The sequence below is a fragment of the Mobula hypostoma genome, chromosome X1 (genome assembly GCF_963921235.1).
Source record: "Mobula hypostoma chromosome X1, sMobHyp1.1, whole genome shotgun sequence".
Taxonomy (NCBI): Eukaryota; Metazoa; Chordata; class Chondrichthyes; order Myliobatiformes; family Myliobatidae; genus Mobula; species Mobula hypostoma.
This window is the reverse complement of record NC_086128.1, coordinates 7,054,460-7,079,692: the sequence shown is the minus strand read 5'-3', so window position 1 is coordinate 7,079,692 and position 25,233 is coordinate 7,054,460. Positions and strand designations below refer to the sequence as shown.

General features: G+C 43.6%; 1 protein-coding gene across 1 annotated transcript in view; it reads right to left on the bottom strand.

Annotated features, from left to right (window-relative positions):
* Nucleotides 1-25,233, bottom strand: part of mrc2 (mannose receptor, C type 2) — a 247,310-nt gene that overhangs the window by 65,468 nt on the left and 156,609 nt on the right. Inside the window, exons 13-19 of the mRNA XM_063037085.1 lie at nt 19,925-20,067; nt 19,091-19,187; nt 18,210-18,348; nt 6,780-6,812; nt 3,446-3,612; nt 2,366-2,433; nt 181-281 (exon numbers count right to left, since the gene is read on the bottom strand). Of these exons, the coding sequence (XP_062893155.1) occupies nt 181-281; nt 2,366-2,433; nt 3,446-3,612; nt 6,780-6,812; nt 18,210-18,348; nt 19,091-19,187; nt 19,925-20,067 (748 nt within the window). The remainder of the gene's footprint in view (nt 1-180; nt 282-2,365; nt 2,434-3,445; nt 3,613-6,779; nt 6,813-18,209; nt 18,349-19,090; nt 19,188-19,924; nt 20,068-25,233) is intronic.

The window sequence follows — 25,233 nt, the reverse complement described above, 5'->3', positions numbered from 1 at the left end:
GCTAGTCATTATCACATTGTTATTTCTCAGAGCTAACTCTGCACTGATTGGGTACTGTGCTTCCAACATTACAAGAGTCTTCATTTACCTGCTATTATGCTGCAGGGCAGGATGGAAAAAAAGGCATTTATAGTTGAAATATCTGGCCAGTAAAGTTTACTCATTCACAGCCTCTCTTACCTTTAATGGGCGACATGTAAACACATTTTCTGTCTCTAGAAATTGGTCGTGGCCTCCCAGAGGCCCAGAATACAAAGTTCAGCAGTGAGCCATCAGACCACCTGAAATCAAGAATGCCAATCTTTTACTACACTGGTGGTGGGGGGGGGGGCAATGGTTATTTTTTTTTTGACTTAGAACATGACCATTCTTGTAAATGCCTATCTTGTAAATGCAATTCGGGGTTGGGTGCAATGCCTCTTGCCCTGAGATCAAAAAATCTGCTTATGGTGGAACTATACCCCAACAGGAAGTGTGGGGATGCAGACATAGAGGATTATGGGTGTTAGTGACTTACCTCAGGCTCCTGTAGAACAAGATCCTTACAGATGTTGGAAATTTTGAGCAACACACACGAAATGCTGGAGGAACTCAGCAAGTCAGGCAGCATCTATGGTTGGTTACAGATGGACCTTCATTGGAGTCTCAGCCCAAAATTTAGATAGATAGATAGGTATACTTTATTAATCCTGAGGAAAATTTGGTTTTGTTTCGTTACAGCTGCACCAAGAATAGAGCGTAAATATAGCAATACAAAAAACCCCAACAATCAAACACCAAAATGCAAACTATGCCAGATGGAAAATTTGACTGTTTATTCCCTTCTGTAGATGCTGCCCAACTTGCTACGTTCCTTCAGCATTTTGTGCGCGTTGCTCAAAATTTCCAACATCTGAAAAATCTCGTGTTTAGATCCTAAAAGAAGTGTAGGAGAATGAGGGGTGAGGTTATAAAGGTGTGTAAAATTATGAGGGGCACAGATAGGGAAAATATGCACAGGATTGGAATCAAGAACTGGAGGGCACAGATTTAGGGTGAAAGGGGAGAGGGCAGAGTTTTAAAAGGAACCTGAGAGGCAACTAGCATACCCCGAGAACGGTCAGTATATGGAATGAGCTGCCAGAGGAAGTGGTTGAGGCAGGTACATTAACAATGTTTAAAAGCTACTTGGATAGGAAAGGAAAATTTGCAAATTTGCAAATGCATGCAAATGGGACTAGCTAGATGGGACTAGCTTGGTTAGCATGGACTAGTTGGGCTGAAGGGTCTGCTTCTGTGCTATATAACTAACAGGAAGCATGGGGGTGCTGGTACAGTGGGGAAGGTGAAAAATTGGTCGTTAATCCTTTACTTGGAGTGGAGAGTATAATTGAACTTGTCACCACAGGGAGCTGTGGAAACAAACTGCATTGATGTACTTAAGGGTAAACTAGGAAAGCTCCCGAGGGAGAGGGAACAGAAGAATACATTGAACAGTTGAGAGGAAGCAGGGCGGTGGCAGGCTCGTTTCTGCATCCCAATATCCATACAGGAAAACCAACTGGTACAGGATTGTCGGAAAAAGTGAGACATTAATGTACAAAAGAAGGATGGCTTTAAACAGCTCTGAGGATAGAATCAGAATCAGGTTTATTATCACCGGCATGTGGCGTGAAATTTGTTAACTTAGCAGCAGCTGTTCAATGCAATACATAATACAGCAGAGAGAGAAAAAATAACAATAATAAATAAAACAAAACATAATAATAAATAAACAAGTAAATCAATTACATTTATTGAATAGATTATTAAAATATGTGCAAAAACAGAAATACAGTATATTAAAAAAGTGAGGTAGTGTCCAAAGCTTCAAAGTCTATTTAGGAATTGGATGGCAGAGGGGAAGAAGCTGTTCCTGAATCGCTGAGTGTATGCCTTCAGGCTTCTGTACCTCCTACCTGATGGTAACAGTGAGAAAAGGGCATGCCCCGGGTGCTGGAGATCTTTAATAAAGGACGGTATGTCAAGAGATAGCAAGATATGGCATAGAACATAGAACACTACAGCATAGGAACAGGCCCTTCAGCCTACATTGTTGTAGTAATCAAATTCCCAACTAAACTAATCACTTCTGCCCGAACAATGTCCATATCCTTTCATTTCCTGCACATTCACATGCCTAAGAGCCCCTTATCCCTCTGTCCCTGTGGTCCATGGACCACTTGGTTAATGGTAGGGATCCATGCCATAAAAAAGGTTGGAATCTCCTGCTCTATCATTATTTGTCTCCACCACCACCCCTGGCAGCACATTCCAGGCATCCACCACTCTGTGTAACATGACGATTGAAAGGATCACTTGTTGCAGGAGACCAAACACCACCAACCTGAATCGTCCATCGTTATCGTAGGTGTGGAGGCCAATCCACCAAAGCTGGTCCTGAACCCGAGAGAGCTGGAGAAACACAAATTGTATCCATTATTCCTGAGGGTATGGTTTACTTAATTATCTATGTTCACTGGTGAGGCCAATAATTGCTCAATGCTAATGACCCTTCGTGGAAGGGACTTCTCAAGTAAGTAATATCACAGCACTATTTGGCAGGATGCTGCTAATTGTTGACTTCGTGATGAGGAAGCAAATGATGATAAGATTCCAATTCTGGATGCTGTGTTAGCTGCAAGGGCAGAAGGTAAAGGCATTCCCAAATAATTGTTGCCTTTAACCATAAAAGCGGGAAAGGTTGTAGATCATGGTAGAGCTGTGACAGTTCACCCTGTAGACAAACATGTTACAGCCATAGTGGGCAGCAAACAGAGTGAATGGATAAGGTGGTAGAATGGGTGTCAACCTGTCAAATGCTTTGCCTGGAGGCATGAGTGCTGGTTTTGTCAAAACTACCTGGGCAGGTGGAAGTCTTTGCATCTCATGCCTGGAGACCATCTGGTAGAGCTACTGACTCACATTTATTGCTAATTTATTTATTACTATTATTATTATTTTTGTTCTCCCTGTGGAATGCATGGTTTTTTTTTCCGGGTGCTCTGGTTTCCTCCCACAGTCCAAAGAACTATCGGTTAGCAGTTTAATTGGTCATTGAAAATTGTCCCTTGATCAGACTATGGTCATTGAAAATTGTCCCTTGATCAGACTAGGGTTAAATAGGGGTTGCTGGGCAGTGTGGCCCAGAAGGGTAGTTCTGCACCGTTTCTCTAAATAAATTAAATAAATAAATAGACAGACAGACCATCACAAGCTGCTGAACAGCAAAAATAATCTTATCAGAAGATCTACAAGTGGGTTGTATGCATTCACATGAACAGTTAAATCAGTTGAATGGTTCTCAGTAGCCTCCAGTGCCTTACTTCCCTAAACTAACTATCCTGTCCAGCTGTGCTTCACCTTAATGCAGTCTATCCAGGAAACTACCTGCCATCTAGTCCCAGTAATGACTCCGGACTCTTACCTCCTGAAGACTCTGTTCCAGGAATGTCAGCTCCTGTTGACTGTGAATAGATGCCAGTTCCCCTCTGAACCAGGTGCAGATCCGACGGGCCTGTGGCCAGGTGGAGCGATGTTCAAAGAACTTGTACTCAGCATCCTTGAAACGCACCCACTTGTTGCTTGAAGAATCTGGGAAGAGATAAAAATGGCTCCGTTTATACGAACAGAGTCATTCAAAGTCAACCAAGCATCAGGGAAGGAATTCAGCTTTGATTGTGAACAACATGGCAGTGGCTGCGTGTTGTAGTCCAGTCTGTTCTATTGACTTCAATCGTGATTGACATTATCTAGCCAACAATATGTGAAGGATGGGCAAACCCCAGAAATGGAACAGCAATAGCTTGGAAATACTGAGACCGTTAACTAATGTTTCAGGTAGATGACCTTTTGTCCAAACCCAGACCAAGTTAGAATTAACACCTTAAAAGCAAGGTGTAAACTCTGCCATGGACAGTCCCAAGACCGGCTGCAAAAGGAGGAGGGTTGGGCATGGGATTAGCAACCCATCCTGTAAAGAACAAAGAGCTACTGAAGCTCTAGAGACCACATCCCAGGGAGAGAAGGATACACCAAGAAGATGAGCTACACCTGGGAACATTTGAAAGACTGGCCCAGGACAGAGGACACTGGTGGGCTGTTGTCAGTGGCCTATGCCCCTGTAGGGGTGATGGGCTTAAGAAGAAGACACAGGGTGTAGAACAAAAGGAAAATCACAGGTGGGACTGGCCAGATACAAGGAGGGCAAAGCTACAACTGGAAAACTGGAGCTCTTGCTCTGAAGTCACCTCTGCTCTGTGTGTGTCCAGTTCACTTTCTCAGCTGGCTGATTGGATAACTGTAAAGTACAAACTGCACGTTGAAAAAATCCAGGGTTCACCTCACTCACTCTCATTCTGGAAGGTTCACCACTCAGTATTCTGCAGTCGATGAGCAACACAATCTTCTTGATGGATGCGCATTCTATCTCAGATTCACAGTTCTGAGGATACGCCTTAGGGAGCAGAGATTCAAGTTTCACAGGAGTGTATTGCAGAACTACCAAGTCATTCTCCTCACTTCTACTTGCAGGACTCTGCTGCATACAAATCTGATCCTAATGCTGGCCGGTAGTGTAGTGGCATCCGCACCGGACTTCAAGGCGAGTAGTCCTCGGTTCAAATCTGCCCGTTCCCTGCACGTTTTTCATCGGTACTGGGTTGAGCGTCGAGCTAGCAAATCGGCCTTGTAAAAAACAGTCAAATGCTAAAGAAACAGCAAGGTTGCCACCCGATGTGCCACAAGGCGCTGAACAACAAATTTGGTCCAGATCAGTACAACGATTACTTTCCAAAAATAATTGATTTAAGGAACCAGGATTTGGTAGGTGCTACATATTTGTATCTTTTCCCTACACTGAAGACAGTAGATAAGTCTTTTATAATTTTTTTCATTGATATGAGATGGAAATGAATAGTTTCTGGATTGTTATTGCAACGTGCAAGTTGCCTCACTTGATCTTCTTATTTCTTGACTATCCTTTGCCAGCAAGTCTGTTCACTAACAACCCTCTCTAACTTTCTTGGTCACACCTCCAAAGGCTTTGGGTGAACTTATATCACATACCCTTTTGAATATCAAGACCACCACTTCCACCGAGAGACATACAGCATGGAAGCAGGCCCTTCAGCCCATCAGCTGAATGCTGCCTATCAAATACCTACCTATACTAATCCCATTTAGAGCACTTGGACTGTATGCACCTACCCCTCGGCAATTCAAGTACTTGCCTAGATGCTTCAACATTCTGAGAATACCTGCCTCCACCACCTTCTCAAACAGTGTGCTTCTGTCTCCAACCATCCTCTGGGTGAGAAAAAATCTTCCTTACATCTCTAAACCTCTCACTGCTTATCCTATATGTTCTAGTCTTTGACAACTCCACCATGGACAAAAGTTTCTTACAATCCAGCCTATCTATGCCTCTCTTAATGCTGACCTCTATCAGGTCCTCTCACAGCCTCCATTGCTTCAAAGAAAACAAATGAAATCTATCTAGTCTCTCCTCATAACTCAAACACTCCACTGCAGGTGCTTACCAGCCCTGCTCTTCTCCATTGCATCTACAGTATATCCTTCTACAGCGTGGCAGAAATTCTAGCTGTGAACCAATGCTATACCTAGACTTCCACGGTTTTATACACTGTGTCCCAGCTAATGAAAGCAAGCACCTTTCTTCACATGTGCGATCATCTTTATCACAGGCCCTATATTCCTCTATACCTCCTCTTCTACTTCAGGTTTTGCTACCAAAATCCTCTCTCAGGCCTTTATCACCACTAGACTCCAATAATCCAAGGCTCCTCATATTGGCTTTCCAACTAATCCCCTCAATAAACTCGAGGGCATGTAGAACCCTGTTGCCTTCATCCTGAGGAGGGACATTCCCCATCACTCTTGTCAGTTGGTCTGTCTCTATCTTGAATACTCCCATGGCATCTGCCTACTAGCCATTTCTCATCAGAAGAATTCATACAAGTGCATCTCCTGCTCTTCAAAATGAAGTTCAGGCAGTTGAAAGATCGCAGCACTCATGGACGATCCCAACAGCAACAGACTTGGATCTTGCCTCACGACCACAGCCCAGGAATTCAGACACCTCAACACTGACGTGGCCACTCTGACCAGGAGAAATCCTGATCCCAGGTGAATACCCTTCTGCCGATAGAACAAATCAGAGGAGGAATTTTGTCTCTAAGGGATTGGTTTGGTCATCACAAATGAATTAATCTGGTATCTTGTTAATCCTGGTGTTTAAAAGAAAGCCTCATGACCCTCGGGCTCACTCTGTCACAGAACCGCCCGATAATAATCATTGGTTTTGACCCGCGAAACAATGGAAAAAGACCAAAGAGGATTCCTACTACAATTCTGAACATTTGACCTGAGAATCAACAGAAGATAAGTTGCTTCTCCTCATTAATTTCAGTATAAGGACACGAGCCTCTGGAGAGGTGCAACTGGCAGTGAAAGCCACCAGCAGCAGCATCATCCTGACAGAATGCATAGAACGTTGCTCCATCCGAACCTTCATTGCCTTCAGGGAATGTAAACCTTGAACCGAGGGCTTGGGCCAAATTAAGAAGACACAGGATATCCTTGTTGTTAACTTTACCAAGGAGGAAAGCTGCTCTGGGAAATTCTGATCACAGTGAAGAGTATAACAAAAAACAGGGACAACAATACTCATTGCTGATAGTAAGTTCAGAGCCATTACATACAATCCCCTCAGGCTGTAGGATGGTAAAACTAGACTGTACCTTCAGTGTCTTCTGGTTCTTTCACAATTGCTCCTGTGGGGAGAAGGAAGAGTAGATTAGAATAGTCTGAAACCCCAAGTCATGCAATTCCTCACTTCAAGTTACAGACACCTGCTTGGGCAGTGCACACTCTGGCTGGTTAAGTCTAAACGCATTGATAGTAGGAAGAATGGGATGTTGTTGGAAGCCTAATTAGTGAGGAACTACTGCTTTGAGGGAAAAATTAGAGACACTTAGTTCAAGTTCAAGTTCAGGTTTAATTTAAATGTCATTCAACCACACATTGGGCACGTGGCCAAGTGGTTAAGGTGTTCGCTAGTTTGAGCCTCAGCTGTGGCAGCGTGTTTGTGTCCTTGAGCAAGGCACTTAACCACACATTGCTCTAGTGTCTGTTCGAGGAGTGGCGCCCCACACAGACTTCCAATCTGCCCGACACAGGCCTCTCATGGTCTGAGTCGACGTTCCCTTCCCAACCACACATGAATATAGCCAACAAAACAACGTTCCTCGAGGGCCAAGTTGCAAAACACTGCATCAACAGTCATACACAGCACATGGCACATATAACTATGATAGCAAAAAAAACAAAGTTACAAAAAAATAGCCCCAGTCCCTGTGTGTCATGGCTTGTAGATTGATGGTGCGTGGATGCTGTCCTGATTGTCACTTAGATGAAGAGGGTGGATGATTGGGTTGCGATAGTTGGTTGTTGATGACAACAAACTCACTCAATGTCAGAAAGCTAAAGGGCTGAATTATCGACTACAGGAAAAAGAAACCAGAGGTACATGAGCCAGTCCTCATTGGGGGAATGGAGGTGGAGAGGGTTATAACTTTAAATTCCAGAGGACCTGTCCTGGGGCTAGTATGCAAGTGCCATCACAAAGAAGGCATGACAATTATCTTTACTGCCTCAGAAATTTGCACAGATTCAGCATGTCATCTAAAACTTCAACAAACTTCAATAGGTGTACTGTGGAACGTATCCTGACTGGCTGCATCACAGACTGCTATGGAAGCACCAATGCCCATGAATGGAAAAGCCTACAAAAAATAGTGGATACGGCCCAGTCCATCACAGTTAAATTCCTCCCCACCATTGAGCACATCTACATGGAGAGCTGCCACAAGAAAGCAGCATCCATCATTAAGGCCCCAACCATCCAGGCCATGCTCTCTTCTCACTGCTGCCATTAGGAAGAAGGTACAGGAGCCTCAGGTCCCACAGCACCAGGTTCAGGAGCAGTTATTACCCCTCAACAATCAGGCTCCTGAATCAGAGTGAATAGCTTCATTCACCTCATCTCTGAAGGGATTCCACAGCCCACAGACTCACTTTCAAGGATTCTACAACTCATGTTCTCAGTGTTATCACTTGCACAGTTTGTCTTCTTTCGCACATTGATTGTCAGTCTTTGTGTGTGGCTTTTCATTGATTCTATTGTGAATGCTTGTAAGAAAATTAATCTCCAAGTAGTATATGGTGGCATCTACAGTACGTACTTTGATAATAAATTTACTTTGAACTTTGATTCGTAGGAGTGCATGGGCTTGTGTTTGGTTTGCCTTTGGAGTTGGGAGCAATTGGCCAGAGGAAAGTGGGTTGGAGTTCCAGAAGCTCAGGGGTTGAGGGGTGGAAGCAGGACAGGCTACAGGTGGCCAGGGAGGTGGGTCATGGGTGATCAGGGATTTGAGGTAAGAGTGATCAGTGAGAGGCGGTTTGAGACCAAGAGTAACTGAGTAGTTTGGGCAGAGGTGCCAGAGTCGTGTTCCAGGAGTGATCAAGGTCAGGTTTGAGGTGATGAGTGCAAGAGTTTATGGACACCCAAGATTGGAAGGTAATAGATGGGAGTTACCAGATTGGGCCCCAGGCCAGGGTAAGGCTCTGAACACCAAGGTGTCCTGGAAGTGCTCAATGATGTCGTACCTGGACAATGTGGACTAATTACTCCAACAATGTGTTAAAGCAGGCACAAAGCGTCACTGTACACACAGTGGCCACTATATCCTGTACCTGAAAAGTGGCTACTGAGCATATGCTCATTTTCTTCTGCTGCTGTAGCCCATTCACTTCAAGGTTCGACGTGCTGGCATTCAGAGATGCTCTTCTGCACAACACTATTGTAATGGTGATTTGAGTTACTGGCAGCTTGAACCAGTCTGGCCATTCTCCTCTGACCTCTCTCAATAAAACAGCATTTTTGCCCACAGAACTGCTGCTCACTGGATTTGTTTTTCACACCATTCTCTGTAAACTCTAGAGACCATTGTACATGAAAGTCCCAGGGGATCAGCAGTTTCTGAGATACTCAAACCACCCTGTCTGGCACCAACAATCATTCCATGGTCAAGGTACTTAGATCACCTTTTTTCCCCATTCAGATGTTTGGTGTGAATAACAACAGAAGCTCTTGACCATGTCTGCATGCTTTTATGCATTGAGTTGCTGCCACATGATTGGCTGAATAGATATTTGCTCTAACAAGCAGGTGTGCAGGTGAACCTAATAAAGTGGCCACCAAGTATATAATCACTGCTCAGGTCAGGTTTGATTCAGCCTAATGGACCATTTCCCAGTTGCTAGACTGGTCACTGTAACTTTGCAATTGCAAGACTGCACACTAAACATTTTGCTAATACATGCTCATGTGGTACTGTGGAGCAAGAGAGTCATTGATGCAAGTCTGCCTTCAGACTAGCACAGCTCCAGCAACACAGGTTCGATCTTGATCTTGGGTGTTGCTCTGTGGAGATTGCTCTTCCTGGAACTTATGTGGGTTTTCTCCGGGTGCTCCAGTTTCCTCCCACATCCTGTAGACATGGTGGTAAATGGCTGCTGTAAGCTGTCCCAGGTGTTGGTGGGTGGCACGTGAATTAAGGAGAGGGTTGATGGGTGACAGACAATAAGTGAGGGTTGGGGGAACTGGTGGGAATACACTGAGCTGGTATAGACTCAATGAGCAGAATAATCTCCTTGTGCGTTATGAAAAAACAGGAAGTCAAAGAGAAACATATACTTCCGATTTCATCTCAAGGAGGAAGAGACAAGCTATTTATCAGACCAGTGCTGTACACATACATTCTCTCTCCCTGAAATCAAAAATCGATTCAATAAGTCAACACACACACTATGCTGGAGGAACATAGCAAGTTGTGTAGGGAAGTTGCTCATAGTAAGAATAACAGAGTTGTATTAGTGGGAGATTTTAATTTTCCCTGGTATTGACTGGGCCATCCAGAGTGTTAAGGGCCTGGACAGGTGGAGTTTGTGAAATCAGGAGGGCAAACCAAGGTTGTGAGATGGATCTGGTAGGTAAGGTTAAGGAACCTCCCAAGAGGCTCTCTCGCTATATAAAGAGTAAAAGGACGGCTAGGGAGAGAGTTGGTTCCCCTCAGAGATCAGCAGGGCTGCCTACGACTTGAGCCGCAGGAGATGGGTGGAATTTTTTGTGAACATTTCTCCTTGGTGTTTACTGAGGAGAAAATCATGGCTGCTCAAAAGGGAAACAAGTAAGGACATGTTCAGCACTGCATTGTGGGCCAAAGGGCCTGTATTGTGCTGTAGGTTTTCTATGTTTCTATGTTCTAAGTGGAGATATTTTGGAGGCCATCCATATTGCCAGGGAGGAGGCATTACAGCCTTGCAGCATATTAAAGTGGATAAGTCCCCTGGGCCGGAGCGGGTGCACCCTCAGACTCCATGGGAGGCTGGAGAGAAAATTGCAGCGGTCCTTCAGGAGGTATTTGCTCTATTGTTAGCCACTGGTGACGCTCCAGAAGACCTAGAAGGTGGCTAATGTTGTTCTGTTGGGGTAGCAAGAACAAGCAGGTCAGCCTGACTTCAGTAGTGGGGAGGTTACTGGAAGGAACTCTGAGGGAGAGGATCCTCCAGCATTTAGATAGACAGAGTCCGATTTGGAGGAGTCATTGGACTTTGCTCGATGACCTTTATAGAGTTTCGAAGTGAAAGCACTGAGTATAGGAGTTGGGACATTATGTTGCGATTGCATAAGTCACTGGTGAGAACTGCGTACAGTTTTGGTCACCCTGTTGTAGGAAACAGGTGGATAAAAGGTAAAGAATTCAGAAAAGATTTATGAGAATATTGCCAGGACTAGACCTATGTTATAGGAAGAAGTTGTTCAGGCTGGGTCTTTATTCCTTGGAACATAGGAGAATGAGGGGTCACTTTATAGAAAAGTTTATAATTATGAGAGGAATTGATAAGGTATAGGGTAATAGTCTTTGCCTCAGGGTAGGGCCAACCAAAACTTGGGGGAATGGATTTCGGATGAGAGGGGAAAGATTTAATAAGGACCTGATGGGCAAATTTTTCAAGTGGAGGGTGGTGAGTATGAAGGAAGTGTTTGAGATGGGTTCAATATTTATTATTTAAGAAGCACTTGGATAGGGACAGTGCATGGAGGGGCAGCACTTAAAGGGATATGGGCCAAACACAGGAAATTGGGACTAACTGGATTGACACTGTGGTTGGCATGGACTGGTTGGGCATGTATCAATGCGGTATTGTTCCATGTTCTGTCTCTATTTCTCAAAAATATATCATGCACCTATACTTGTCATGAACTGTTCAGGAACAGTTACTACCCCTCAACCATCAGGCTCTTGAACAAAGGGGGATAACTACACTCACTTGCCCCATCATTGAAATGTTCTCACAACCAATGATTTTACTTTAGCAACTCTTTATCTCATGTTCTTGTTATTTATTGCTATTTATTTATATTTGCTTTGCACAGTTTGTTGTCTTCTGCACTCTGGTTGATCTTTCATTGATCCTGTTATAGTTATTATCCTATGGATTTGCTGAGTATGCCCGCAGGAAAATGAATCTCAGGGTTATATATGGTGACATATATGCACTTTGATAATATATTTTATTTTGAACTTTGAATTTATCATGCCCCTATACGTATAACCATAAAACACTTGTCTGGTATCTTGTAAGGATACATCGGTCCTCTGAATCAACACTAATCCATCATCTATCTACATAAAGACTAAGTTATCATTCACTAATCTACACTCCTCACTATATTTCATCAGCTTTTCCTCTCACTAATATATCACAGCTAATGATATTCAATGCTAAATTATCATGTCTGTGCTGTTCATGATTAATAAATCACCCTGCTGTACCTTTCACCAATATATCATCGGACAGTATCCCACAAAAATATCTACTGCATCTATTTACCAGCTATCTTCACCTACCTTTGTCCCAGAAGTATCGCAACTTCTGTCTGCATCTCTTAATAATGTAATATTCATCAATATCTATGCCACAAATATTCCACACCTGTGAGTTACACACTAATGCATCAATAATTAATATTTCTCACTTACCTACTATCCATCATTAGTCTTGACTAACATGTCTGTATCCCCACTAACACATCATCCATCTGCTCACTCACTAATATATCATCCACTTTCACCCACAATAATACATCACCTGTCTGTAACCCACGCTGGTGCATCACACGGCATTCCTACATCAACTGTCTGTGGCCAACGATGAGGTATCATCTGTCTTCATCCTCACCAAGCATAATCGGCCTTTATACCTCACTCAAACACAAGCTATCTATGTTCCACATTAATAAATTACACTGTCAATAAAGATTCAGCTTCCTGAATACTTTTGGGTATATCTTATGGATTTTGGGCTGCTGATTATGAAACTTAAAATGAAATTTCCCTATCATGCACCATTTTTTTTGAAATCGTATATATTTGTTATTTTAATTCATAATTCAAGTCAATTAAAATGTTGTCCACAATGTAAGCTGACCAGTTTTCTATCTTCTCCAGACATGCCTGGGCATTCTTAGGCAGGGCGGATGCTGCATGGCAGAACAGGTTTTAGAAAGACTAAAAATTTCCGTGAAGGATTTCGATATTTGAGACAGATGTTTCCCGGGATAACTGATGCCAAGATTAAGGAAGGCATTTTTGTTATACCCCAAATCAAACAGGTCATCAATGACAAGAATTAGTGGGACTGGAAAAAATCATGTGGAAGGCATTCAAGGATGTTGTTGAAAATTTTCTTGGCAACTACAGAGCATCAGACTACGTGGAGCTGGTTGACAACATGCTTCATGCATACAAAACCATGAAGTGAAACATGTCACTAAAGATTCATTTTCTGCATTCCCATAGAGACTTCTGTCTTGTAAATCTTGGTGCTGTCAGTGACGAGCATGGTGAAAGGTTTCATCAGAACATTGCATTCATGGAGAAACTGTATCAGGGCAACTGGAATCATCAATGCTAGCTAATTATCATTGGACAGTTAAGTGAGAAGTCTCAACTACTGAGTACAAATGAAAATCATCAACAAAACAATTTTAGCTTAGTTAGCATCAGCACTGTTATGTAATTAAATGCATTATGCATTATATTCAATAAAAGTTAATTTCTTGCCTCTCCAAATTCCTACGTGATACAGGTAGTCTGAAACTATATTTGTGCTCAGCTTCAAGTCATCTATCATAAGCAAAAAAAAAAATTCTGAGGAAGCAACACTTTTGAAAAAATTTATTATCCAGTGTTATCAAATGGAATCCCCACTGAAACATAACCAGCCTGTATCAAACTAATATGTTATCCATTTACTTAATACCATTCCATGTCCGCTACACCTTTCACTAGGTTTTCAGATATTAGGGGACGTAGGGTCAGTGCAGGATAATGGTGTCATTATCTCATCAAATGACGGAACAGGATCAAGGGGCTAAATGGCCTCTTCCTGCTTCTATTTCTTCTGCTATGTTTGTCTTCTCGTACATCAGTCCTATCTGTATCCCAGACCAACATATCAAATTGCCTGTAACCCCCACTAATAGTACGAGAGAAAATGTGCAATCATTCAATAGGCAGTATTTATGGAGTGAGAAAGGTCCATTGCCATTCAACGGAACCAGCAATTGCCGGAGGTGAAACAAGTTTTAAGTTGTAGAGAAGAGAGGAAGGGGAACAAAGAGTTAAACGGGAAACATAGAAGCAGGAAGAGACAATTTGGTTCCTCAAACCTGTTCACAATTCAGCAGGGGTTCCATGGACTCCTCAGTTAATGGTAGGGTCCACGGCATAAAAAAAGGTTGGGAACCCCTTCTGTAAAGGTTAGGAAATAAAGGTCTAGCCTACTTGATCTTCCCTCATGTGACAGATCCACCATCCCAGGAACCCACCTGGCAAATTTTACAGAACAGCCTTCTTCAGGTTAGGTGACTAAAAGTGAATGCAACAAAACGCTGTTCTGAAAATCAAAATGCACTCTATCCATCAGATTCCCCTCATCCACTTCACTGGACAGATTATCAAAGAACTCCAGTAGTTTATTTAAACACAATTTCCGTTTTTTCATAAGTCCAATAGACTTCAATGTTTTCTCAACTACCGATGTCAGGCAGATCAATAGTTCCTCTTGTGCCAAGATGAGGCCACGTTATATTCTGTCTGGGTAGCCTCCAGTCTGATGACATGAATACTGATTTCTCCTTCAGATATAAAAAAAAAATCCCCCCCCCCACTCTGACATTTTCTCACCTGTCTATCACTTCGCCCTGGGTCCACTCTCCTCTCCTATCAGATTCCTTCCTCTCCAGCTCTCTACTTTTCCTACCCACCTGGCTTCACCTATCGCCTTCTAACTATCCCCTTTACCCTCCCCGCCACCTTTTTATTCTGGTATCTTCCCCTTTCCTTTTCAGTCCTGAAGAAGGGTCTTAGCCCAGAACATCGATTGTTTATTCCCCTCCATAGATACTGCTTGACCTGCTGAGTTCCTCCAGCATCTTGTGTGTGTTGCTTCAATAGTTTGCTGTTTTCTTCCTCCTCCTTTATTAAAATCAGGAGATGTAGTCAGGTGATACACAAGCAGAGGACAGGGGGCAGCATGTGTAGTGAGGTTGTTCTCAAACCCCCACCCTCACTTTTTCTCCTGGTACATTGATGACTGCACTAATACTGCTTTCTGCTAACGTGTTGCTTCATCAGCTTTGCTGCCAGTTTCCACCCTGCTCTCATATTCCTAATCTATGTCAAAATGAGAAAATACAAAATGCAGTTGGCCTATTACCTGCCAGGCTCTTGAGTAAATCCCAGAATTCTAATTATTAGACTTGTTGTTTACATTTAAAATAAGGAATCTACTATTTATTTACTAGATCTTATTCCTGCAATTTAACACCTTTAGACAGTTGCCAACTCTCCATTCACATTCCCGTCTATTGCACTCTGACTTCTGATTCCACATGCACCTTTATCCTGACACAATGCATGATGCCCTGGCCTGCTTTATTCTATTAGTTTGGCGATCCTTGTTGGCATTGCGTTCAGCTCAAGCTCCCTTTTGAATTTGCTCAAAACTGTTGGATATATTCTCTTCCAGATTCCTTCCGTGATGTGGCTACAGCACATGACTTTAGTGGTATTCCAGCTGACTCCATACTTCCAAGCAGGCAGATAGGTGACATATGGTTTCGATCAGAGTTCATTGAAACTGTTCTTACTTGCAATGCCACTAACGTCCAGCAGGTGCCTCCCTAATGCAGCCCTTGAACTGGGACACTGGTACTTCTCACTTAGCACTTCAGATGTGCTCCCAGGAAGGGAAGCACTTGAAAACACACCATCAGGAGTATATAAGTGTTTCACTGCTCCCAGTGCTGTATCTCTGAGCACTCGGTGTAAACCCCTGTCTCTCTTGCCACCTCAAAATCAGAAGCAGAATCAGGTTTATTATCACTGACATACCTGTACTTCATGAAACTTTTGGCTTTGTGGCAGCAGTACAGTGCAACACACAAAAAAACTTTAAAGTTATAATAATAAGTACATTTAATAAGTAAATACATAGAGTAAAAAGAGAGCAGAATAGTGTTCATGGACCGTTCACAAATCTGACGACAGAGGGGGAAAAGCTGGTCCTAAAATGTTGAGTGTGTGTCTTCAGGCTCCTGTACCTCCTCCTTAATGGCAGCAATGAGAAGACGGCATGTCCTACATAGTGAGGGTCCTTCAAAATGGGTGCCGCCTTCTTGAGGCACTGCCTTTTGAGTAGAGGGGCCAGCGTAACCAAAGACCCCACCCACCCTGGCTATCCTCTCTTCTCCCCCTCCCATTAGGCAGAGGATACAAAAGCCTGAAAGCACACACACCAGGATCAAGGGCAGCTTCTATCCCGCTGTTTTCAAACTTTTGTTCTTTCTTTACATGCTACCAGTGCATAATGTTGCAGGAGTAGTCCTGGTTGTGGGGTCTGTCGCTGGGAACATCTGGCTATCAACAAGCCATAACATCTTTTAGATTTCTCCAGTGCCGACTCAATTTGTCAGGAGGTTTGAATGCAATTTTACAATTGAAATATAGCAAAGAGGTGAAGAAAAATAATCTCTTCAAAGGGTGATGGGAAGTAACACAGTCTTTCTGAAAGTCACAGGAACAAGGTCAACACACACTCGAAGAACCTGAAGGTTTATGTGTGAAGCCAAGAAAGTGCGGAACAATAAAAGAGCAAGGAAAGAGGACAAGAGGCACAAACTGGAGAGACAAAAGACTGTAGCCACAAAGTTGCTGAAGGAACTCAGCAGTTCAGGCAGCATCTATAATCATCCGTCCAGAGAAGGGTTGCGACCTGAAATGTCAACTGTCCACTTCCCTCCATAGATGCTGCCTGGCCCACTGAGTTCCTCTGCTGCTTTGTCTGTTACGATGGCAAATAAATTAATTGACAGACTCAATACTGACCTTGCTATTCCATGTCAAGCACTCTGGTAAGTAATGATATCCAGAAAGCAAAACATTCCATAAACGGTCCACTTACATTTGATCATGAAACCTATCTAGCCTGACAGATCTGGTACAATTCAGTAGCAAGCAAGCAAGAAGTTATCCATTTGCAGCTTCTCAGCTCCTGATGGGAGATTTGGCCCTAATTTCCTGCACCAGAAACATGGACCCAGCATAGCATTTCCCAGAGTTGTGTCAATGATAGAAAAATTGTAGTTCTTGTTTACTTCTACAACGATCAGCTTTGGGGAACCCTTTTTTCCCTGAAATAATATACAGTATTTAAAGAGACAAAGCTCACTCTGCATTGCTCATTAGATTGCTCCTCAACACAAAACCCTCACTATTTTCTCTGCATACAGTTCACACTTATTGCTGAGCCTTCTTTGCATCTGCAGTGGCTTTTCTGCATTCAAATAGGGTCTCTATACATCTGACATCATCTCTTACAAACTGGAATGAAAATGGTGCCAAGACATTATGATGTGTTTCTGGTTTCTAGTCACTCCTTTTTTGGTGCTGTTTTGTGAGATTTTGATTGGGGGGGACTGGCGCTGTGGCCAGCTGATGAGCTACCCAGCACTGGATTGAACTGAACTGAATATGCCTGGACTCCTTCAATGACTTTGTGATTTGGTGTTTTGCAGTCTTTGTTTTTCACTTTTTTTTGCTGTTTGCGCAATTTGTTCTTTTTTTGCACGTTGGGTGTTCAATGTTTTTCTATGATCTGATTCTATGGTTTTCTGTTTCGTGGGTGTCTGTGGGGAAGACCAAATTCAGGTTGTATACCGCATACATAAATGTACAGTACTTTGAATCCCTGAATCTTTGACACTGCAAACAGCCACAGGATCTGGGAGTGAATAGATCAAACAGTTGAAGAGTACGGGAAATAAGCTGGAGAGAAATTAGACTGGGTGAGATATTAATGGATAAGATGTGGTTTCAGATTGAACAGAGTATTAACAGATGAGGATTCTGGGAATGAACATGTTGGCTGTTATAATTTCACAGATGAAAGCTGAATTTGCCTGTTCCCTGCTTTCTGTAACGAAACCAGTCATATTTAAAGTAATGACCGCTAGACTGTGTGTGTGTGTGTGTGAGTGAGAGAGTGAGAGAGAGAGAGAGAGAGATATTGCTCCTTTATTGATGTGTTACTGAGAAGGTGAGAGCTTTGGTAATGGTTCACTATCCTGTGCTGAGTGCTCGATCCTTACAGGCCTCTCCTCTGCTTTGAGGTGATATAACTTGCTCCACTCTGGGCAGAAGGGGAGTATTGCAACCTCCCACTAAATGTTGTCTGGATGCTGGGAATATTGCCCAGGGCTACTATTCCAGAATACTTTCCCAGCTAGACCCTTCAAGAGCATAAGGCGGAATATTATTAGTTATTGAATTCCATGTCCAATGATTGTTCTCTGCGATTTGTGCATTTAACTTAGCCTTTCACTCCACTCCAAAAATTCAGATTGAAAGTCAGGAATCTCAGAAGCTGAGGGTGGCCTGCAGCACCAACCACTGAGAACAAATGGGCCTGGACTCCATTCGGTTTGCCCGAAGCTGTTGCTTTCTGCAGATTCACCTCCCTCCCATCATCATTATTCCTACCTTTACGTATCTTGCAAATCCAGTCCAGTTGAATCTCACATCGCACAGAACGCCACAGTGAGGAGGCGATATCTGTGACCGCACAGCGACGGATGTTGTCGTCGTCGTAGGTATCCCGCCCAAAGTTATTGTAGGAATACTGTGGAGGGAGGATACGGGTTTCAGATGTGGCCTGCATCATGATCTGTATTCTTCAGAGTTTCAAACAATGAGGAGTACTTTTACTGAGGCACTACAGGGAAGACGCTGGAATGTTTACACTCGTGGGGAGCTTGCAAGGGCTGGGGTCAGTGGGAGCACCTTGACAGGCTGGGTGGTCTTACTCCTGCACTATGTTAATGAGCTTCCAGGCTCTGGACCAGGGAGAGGACACAGCCATGTCCTCACAGCAACTAGCATTTATAATTTTTATCACTGTCAAAGGTGATTCATGGCATCAGCAGCAGATAAAGCTTGGCACACGTCCATATAGATAGTTATTAGGTCTACCTGTTCAGAGGCTGCTGAGGCCAACAATGGTGTAGCAAAGGCAATGGGGAACAGCAAGAGCCAAAGGGAATTCTTGCTCAAAGTACAGTTGTCCATTATGGTCAACAATTTATCATAATCATATGAGTTACACACTTGATTCATTGGTCACCCATTACCAGTGTCAGAAGCAAACATTCACGTAAAATCATTCACTCTGTGTAGATGTCAATGGCTGTATAAGGTACACTGGGAATTTAACTTGGAACAAGCTAGGAGAACAGGAAAGTTATTCAGGGTGTGGTGTTTCGCTGACTGAAAAATTCTGACATCCTGGTAAAGAGCACTAAGTTACCCTATAGTGCAGAAATGCACCTTTGTTCATTCCATACGAGCCTTGTTCAGATACTCACTCCTGTCCCATCACTCCATGTCCAGCTCCGGTCAGTCCCAGGGTTCCGCCTATTCAGCCCAAGCCAGAACCAATGATACTCATGGTCCTCCGATTCCCTGGGAAACAGGAACACAGAGTGAGAGATCCAACAATGACTCTACACCCATCTCATAACTTTCACCATCACAGTGTTGTTTTGAAATTTGATTACCACACAATTAAATGAGATTGTGGGGACAGATAGAGATTGTGTGGATTGTGTAACAAATCAAACTGTGTTTGGGTCATGTTGCAAATGGGGGGATTAGATATGGATTATTTAGGGGTTGACAGGGGGAGTGGGAAGCAAGTCAGCTGTATATGGTGAACTGGGTGCTACGGAGTCATGTAAAATTTGGGTGTGAGGTGGTATTTGTTATGGATCAGACATTATATAGGAGTTAGACAGAGATTGCATGATATGCTGTGGGTATACTGCAGATATTGCAGGTCAGATTGGGTTGTGACAATAATCTGGAATTTAAAGTTATAGATTCATGAAGGTTGTGGCGAGGTTACACAAGGCTTACTGTGAGTTTGCATTGTGACAATGGAGGTTTTTGGAAATGTCTTCAGTTCTGGTAGGAACCACCAGACTTTCAAGCAATGTGTTGTAGTGGAATCCCGGGGAGTGAGTTGCTAACAGTGTGGAAACAGTGGATCTAATGCAAATTCCACATCCATGCTTTCTAAAGATAAGACCTCATCTCCAGAAAGAGCTTGCATGAAAAGAAGTCCATAAAGGAAAAGGAAGTTAGGCACCCCAAAATGACCCAATGCCTAGCACAAAAAGGAATTCTTTAACCTGACTCACCCAAATATGTCATGGACAATTTTTTCAGCAAACTTCTCTTCTTCAAAGCTGCTGATGCTGAGCAATTGAGCTCCTTGCTCACGGCAGAACATGTGTGCCTGCACCCAGTTCTTCTTACCATAGATGGTGTTGAAGTGAAACACCTACCCAGAAGAAGGAGAACAAGTCAAGTCTGCACAGTGTAGATAACACATTAACCTGAAAAATTAACACTCAGAAGTTTAGGACAAGAGAAATCACTGGTAAAGGTTCAAAAACTCCGTAAATTTATTATCAAAGTACATATCTGTCACCATATGCAGCCCTGAGATTCCATTTCTTGTGGGCATAGAAACATAGAAAATAGGTGCAGGCGTAGGCCATTTGGCCCTTCAAGCCTGCACCACCATACAGTATGATCGTGGCTGATCATCCAACTCAGAACCCTGTACCTGCCTTCTCTCCATACCCCCTGATCCCTTTAGTCACAAGGGCCATATCTAACTCCCTCTTAAATATAGCCAATGAACTGGCCTCAACTGTTTCCTGTGGCAGAGAATTCCACAGATTCACCACTCTCTGTGTGAAGAAGTTTTTCCTCATCTCCGTCCTAAAAGACTTCCCCTCTATCCTCAAGCTGTGGCCCCTCGTTCTGGACTTCCCCAACATCGGGAACAATCTTCCTGCATCTAGCCTGTCCAATCCCTTTAGGATCTTATACGTTTCAATCAGATCCCCCCTCAATCTTCTAAATTCCAACGAGTACAAGCCCAGTTCATCCAGTCTTTCTTCATATGAAAGTCCTGCCATCCCAGGAATCAATCTGGTGAACCTTCTTTGTACTCCCTCTATGGCAAGGATGTCTTTCCTCAGATTAGGGGACCAAAACTGCACACAATACTCCAGGTGTGGTCTCACCAAGGCCTTGTACAACTGCAGTAGTACCTCCCTGCTCCTGTACTCGAATCCTCTCGCTATAAATGCCAGCATACCATTCGCCTTTTTCACCGCCTGCTGTACTTGCATGCCCACTTTCAATGACTGGTGTACAATGACACCCATGTCTCGTTGCACCTCCCCTTTTCCTAATCGGCCACCATTCAGATAATAATCCATTTTCCTGTTCTTGCCACCAAACTGGATAACCTCACATTATTCCACATTAAATTGCATCTGCCATGAATTTGCCCACTCACCTAACCTATCCAAGTCACCCTGCATCCTCTTAGCATCCTCCTCACAGCTAACACTGCCGCCCAGCTTTGTGTACTCAGTAATTACAAGATACACAATATCAGAGGATGTAGCAGAAGAGTAAGATCTGTGGATTTTCTAGAGACAGTGACCAACTCCTGTATTATAGGTATGTTAACTGGGGCATAAGTATTGGCCAGGGAGCCACTTTTCAGACCACTACAGAAGCTTGGGCAAGCTATAAACTCAGCCCTTAACACCTCCTCTGATGGACTGTGTAATACTCTCTTCTGGACAATAGGTTAATGTGCCAACAAGGCCTGGTACAAGCCACAAGTCTTTAAGATGAGTGGAGGAACTTTTCAAAGCGGCGCCAGAGATAAATGGGTGACAGGGTGGAGACACGTCTCTACCAAAGGAGGTGCAAGGCACTTCTTCCCTCTGCTAGCCTGCAGGTCACTCTGGGGCAAGGTGTAGCACCTGCTTAACCTCCCACACACCACGCACCCCCCCCCCACGATCCGGGTCACGTGAGGCCATGGGAGCAGGTGATGGATGGTCATATGAGCAGCTGGTGCAGATCACAAGTCCTGGTTATGTGACCACTGACGCCAGGCAGACAATCTCTGAAGAGTATTGATAATGGTTGGGGTCACCTGTCTTATAAAGACACTGCCCAGAAGAAGAAAATGGCAAACTACTTCTGCAGAAAAACTTGCCTGAAACAACTATGATCGCCTAGGTCACACAATACAGCACATAACAAACAAACGAACGGTCAGGCGGAACGTTTAGGATGGAGGTGAGGAAGAACTGCTTTTCTCAAAGAGTGGTGAATCTGTGGAATTCTCTGCCCAATTGAAGCAGTAGAGGCAACCTCAGTAAATATATTTAAGACAAGGTTGGATAGATTTTTGAAAAGTAGGGGAATTAAGGGTTCTGGGGAAAAGGCAGGGAGGTGGAGATGAGTCCATGGTCAGATCAGCCATGATCTTATTGAACGATGGAGCAGGCTTGACGGGCCATACGGCCTACTCTTGCTCTTATTTCTTATGTTCTATGTACTTTACACAGAGTGGTGCGTGCCTGGACTGTCAGAGATGGCAGGAGAGACTGACACAATAGGGGCATGTACAAAGGCTCTTAGATAGACACATGGAGCCATTCTCATCCATCTGGGCTAAAGGTCCAGCATCTGATTTCTAGAACTGGGTCAACCTTAGTATGGTGATCTCAGTTTTAAGGGTTTCAAATTTCAGACATGGCGCTTTCTTGGTAGAGAGGATTCCAGTTTCCTTACAAAGCAGATGCTTTATAAGGCATTGGTCAGACTGCATTTGGAATATCATGAGCAAGTTTGGGCACAGTATCTGAAGAAAGATATGCTGGCACTGGACAGGATCCAAAGAAGGTTCTCAAGAATGATTCCAGGAATGAAAGGCTTAACCTATGTTATCTCAAATCAATGTGGTTCATAAGGATGAGGCAAGTACTGGATAAAATGGACACAGAGAGGATGCTTCCATTAGTAGAACAGTCTAGGATCCAATGACGTAGCCTCTGAATAAACAGACATCCCTATAAAACCGAGATGAGGGAGGAAGTTCTTCAGCCAGAGGGTGGTGAATCTGTGCAATTCGTTGGAGCCATGTCACTGTGTGTAGCTGAGGCAGTGGTTCATAGGTTCTTGATTGGTTAGGGGGCTAAGGGCTATGGGGAGAAAGTGGCTGCAAAGCAAATCAGCTATGATTAAATGACAGATAGACTCAACAGGCTTCCCTTCAAATTATGACTCTCCAATTTGAGAAAAAGTTCTAGAAATATTGAAGTTAAGGAATCTTATAACGGTCTTAAATACCTCAGAATGTAGACCAACAGGCCTAATGCAAAGGGTAGAATATAACCTCCTCCTGTTCTGGCAGCAGATCCCCTGAAACACATCTAGCTTAGGGAGCTGGGGAACTGGTAGGTCGGCTAGCTGAAGCTATGATTTGTGGACTGGCTACTCTTTCTGGCACTTAGAAGTTTGGGTCTGGTTTCTAAGCCAATTGTATCTACTTATTGAATCAGAAATTCAAAGTAGGTGCAGGAGGTGGTGAATCTGCAGGGAGTGGGGGTGCTGGAGTGGGGCAAAAGTTTAGGCACATATATATAGCTAGGGTGCCTAAGAGTTTTGGACAGTACTGTATTTGTCAAAGTGGAGTGGAGAGCGAGTTTGTAGATTTGGCAGGAGCAAAGGATGTTGGGAATGGTGAGGGTGGTGGAACAGGTGGCAGAGAAGGAGTGCCAGGGGCAGGGAGGAGGGCAGCTATGGGTGCAGACACACCTAGCCCTGAGAAAACAGGTAAGGTTATTTGATTCCAAACAGTTGGTTTATTGATCATTACAGAATGTCTCTCTGGTGCTTCCTGATGCTTCTCCTCTCCCTTCCTCTTTTCCCAACCATGATTCCCGTCTCCCTGACCCCTTCCCACTCTCAGTCTGCAATAGAGACCCATATCAGAATCAGGTTTATCATCACTCTCATATGACAGGAAATTTGTTTTTTTTTTGTGGCAGCAGTACAGTGCAATACATAAAATTACTATACCACTATGCAAAAGTCTTAGGCACCTTAGCTATGTATATGTGCCTAGGGCTTTTGCACAGTACTGTAGGTTACAGTATCTCAGGAAGGGAACATTTAATTCAGTAGAGTGGGCTATGTTTGTTGAGCTCATTTGTCTGGCAGCTGCTGAAAGGCCAAAGGTTGTGAACAGTTTTACAATAAGAGTGTAATTGTGGAAGATTATACCTATGGGAAGCTCGCCCTCGACTGCTTAAAAAGTGAGCTAGCTTGATGGGGTCTTGTGATATCAGGTTAAGAATGAAACTTTCTCCCTTTGAATGCTTTATTTCTTTGTGCTAGCTTGAGTTTCTTGGACATAAGACTGTTTTCTTCAGAGGAAGTAGCACAGTGGTCCTTTCAGCCAGTACTGGGCTGCCTTTTGCAGGTAGAGTCTTTTCACAGATCAGCTTTTCAGACCACAATGAGCACTGTGACTCCTGCTTCTCAGCTCTTTTACTCCCGAGAGACAGCCTTGCACAACCGCTAAAAGTCAAGGCAACTTCAAGCAACATTTTAGTTTGTTTCTTTCCATCTCAAACAACTCCAGAAGCTTGACTCTTCCTTTTATTCATGTATGGACACTTGCACTTTCCTCTGATGCATACTAAATGGACACTGAGGCTAGCCTGGACAGGGAAAGGGTATGGAGATCCAGCAACCCATCTCTTCCTATGGTACCCACCTTCCCGGAGTATCCTGGATCTCCAGGAAGGGGTATCAATCTCTTTGACAATGCTCAGAATTTAGAAGAGAGGTTACAAAAGATTTGGATTGTTTTCCTAATCATTGATACGTTGGGTCAGCACTCAATGGAGGCAAAGTGTGTAAAAATGCAATGGAACATTCTGGAAAGCATCCAACTATTAATGGCAACCCCATCAGCACTCCACTTTGTCCCATTGTTTAATCAATTGAGCGAGAGGTCACCATAAGTGTGATTTTCCACAATTACATTTCTGCTTTGACTACTGCTAAAAGCACAGAGAAGGTAATTATGCCTGAATTTCTATTGAGCGGTTGCAGCAAGCAATGCTCAGGGCTAGGAGATCGGTAGCATTGCATGGGTCCCATGCATTATAATCATTCCATTTTTTATGACTGCTACTGCTCTTCCTCTATGCCAGAAGGCTTCTTCGTGATGCATTCCACCTGACATCTTAAATCATCAGCCACAAAGTCTGTACAAACAATCTAAAAGATTCCACAAAAAGAAAGAGAGAATTTCAAGGCAAGTGCGAAACTACTGTGCTGCTACTTAGCAGCACAGTCGGGTAGCGGTTAGTGCAACACTACTACAACGCTAAGTTCAATTCCCGCTGCTGTTTGTGAGGACTTTTAACGTTCTCCCCATGACTGCGTGGGTTTCCTCTGAGTGCTCTGGTTTCCTCCCACATTCCAAAGATGTATGGGTTAGGAGGTTAATTGGTTGCAGGGGTCTAATTGGGTAGCGCGGGCTTGTCGAGCTGAAAGGGCCTGTTACCATGCTGCCGTTTGTTCGTTATGTGTTACGTCATATAACATGGGCAAT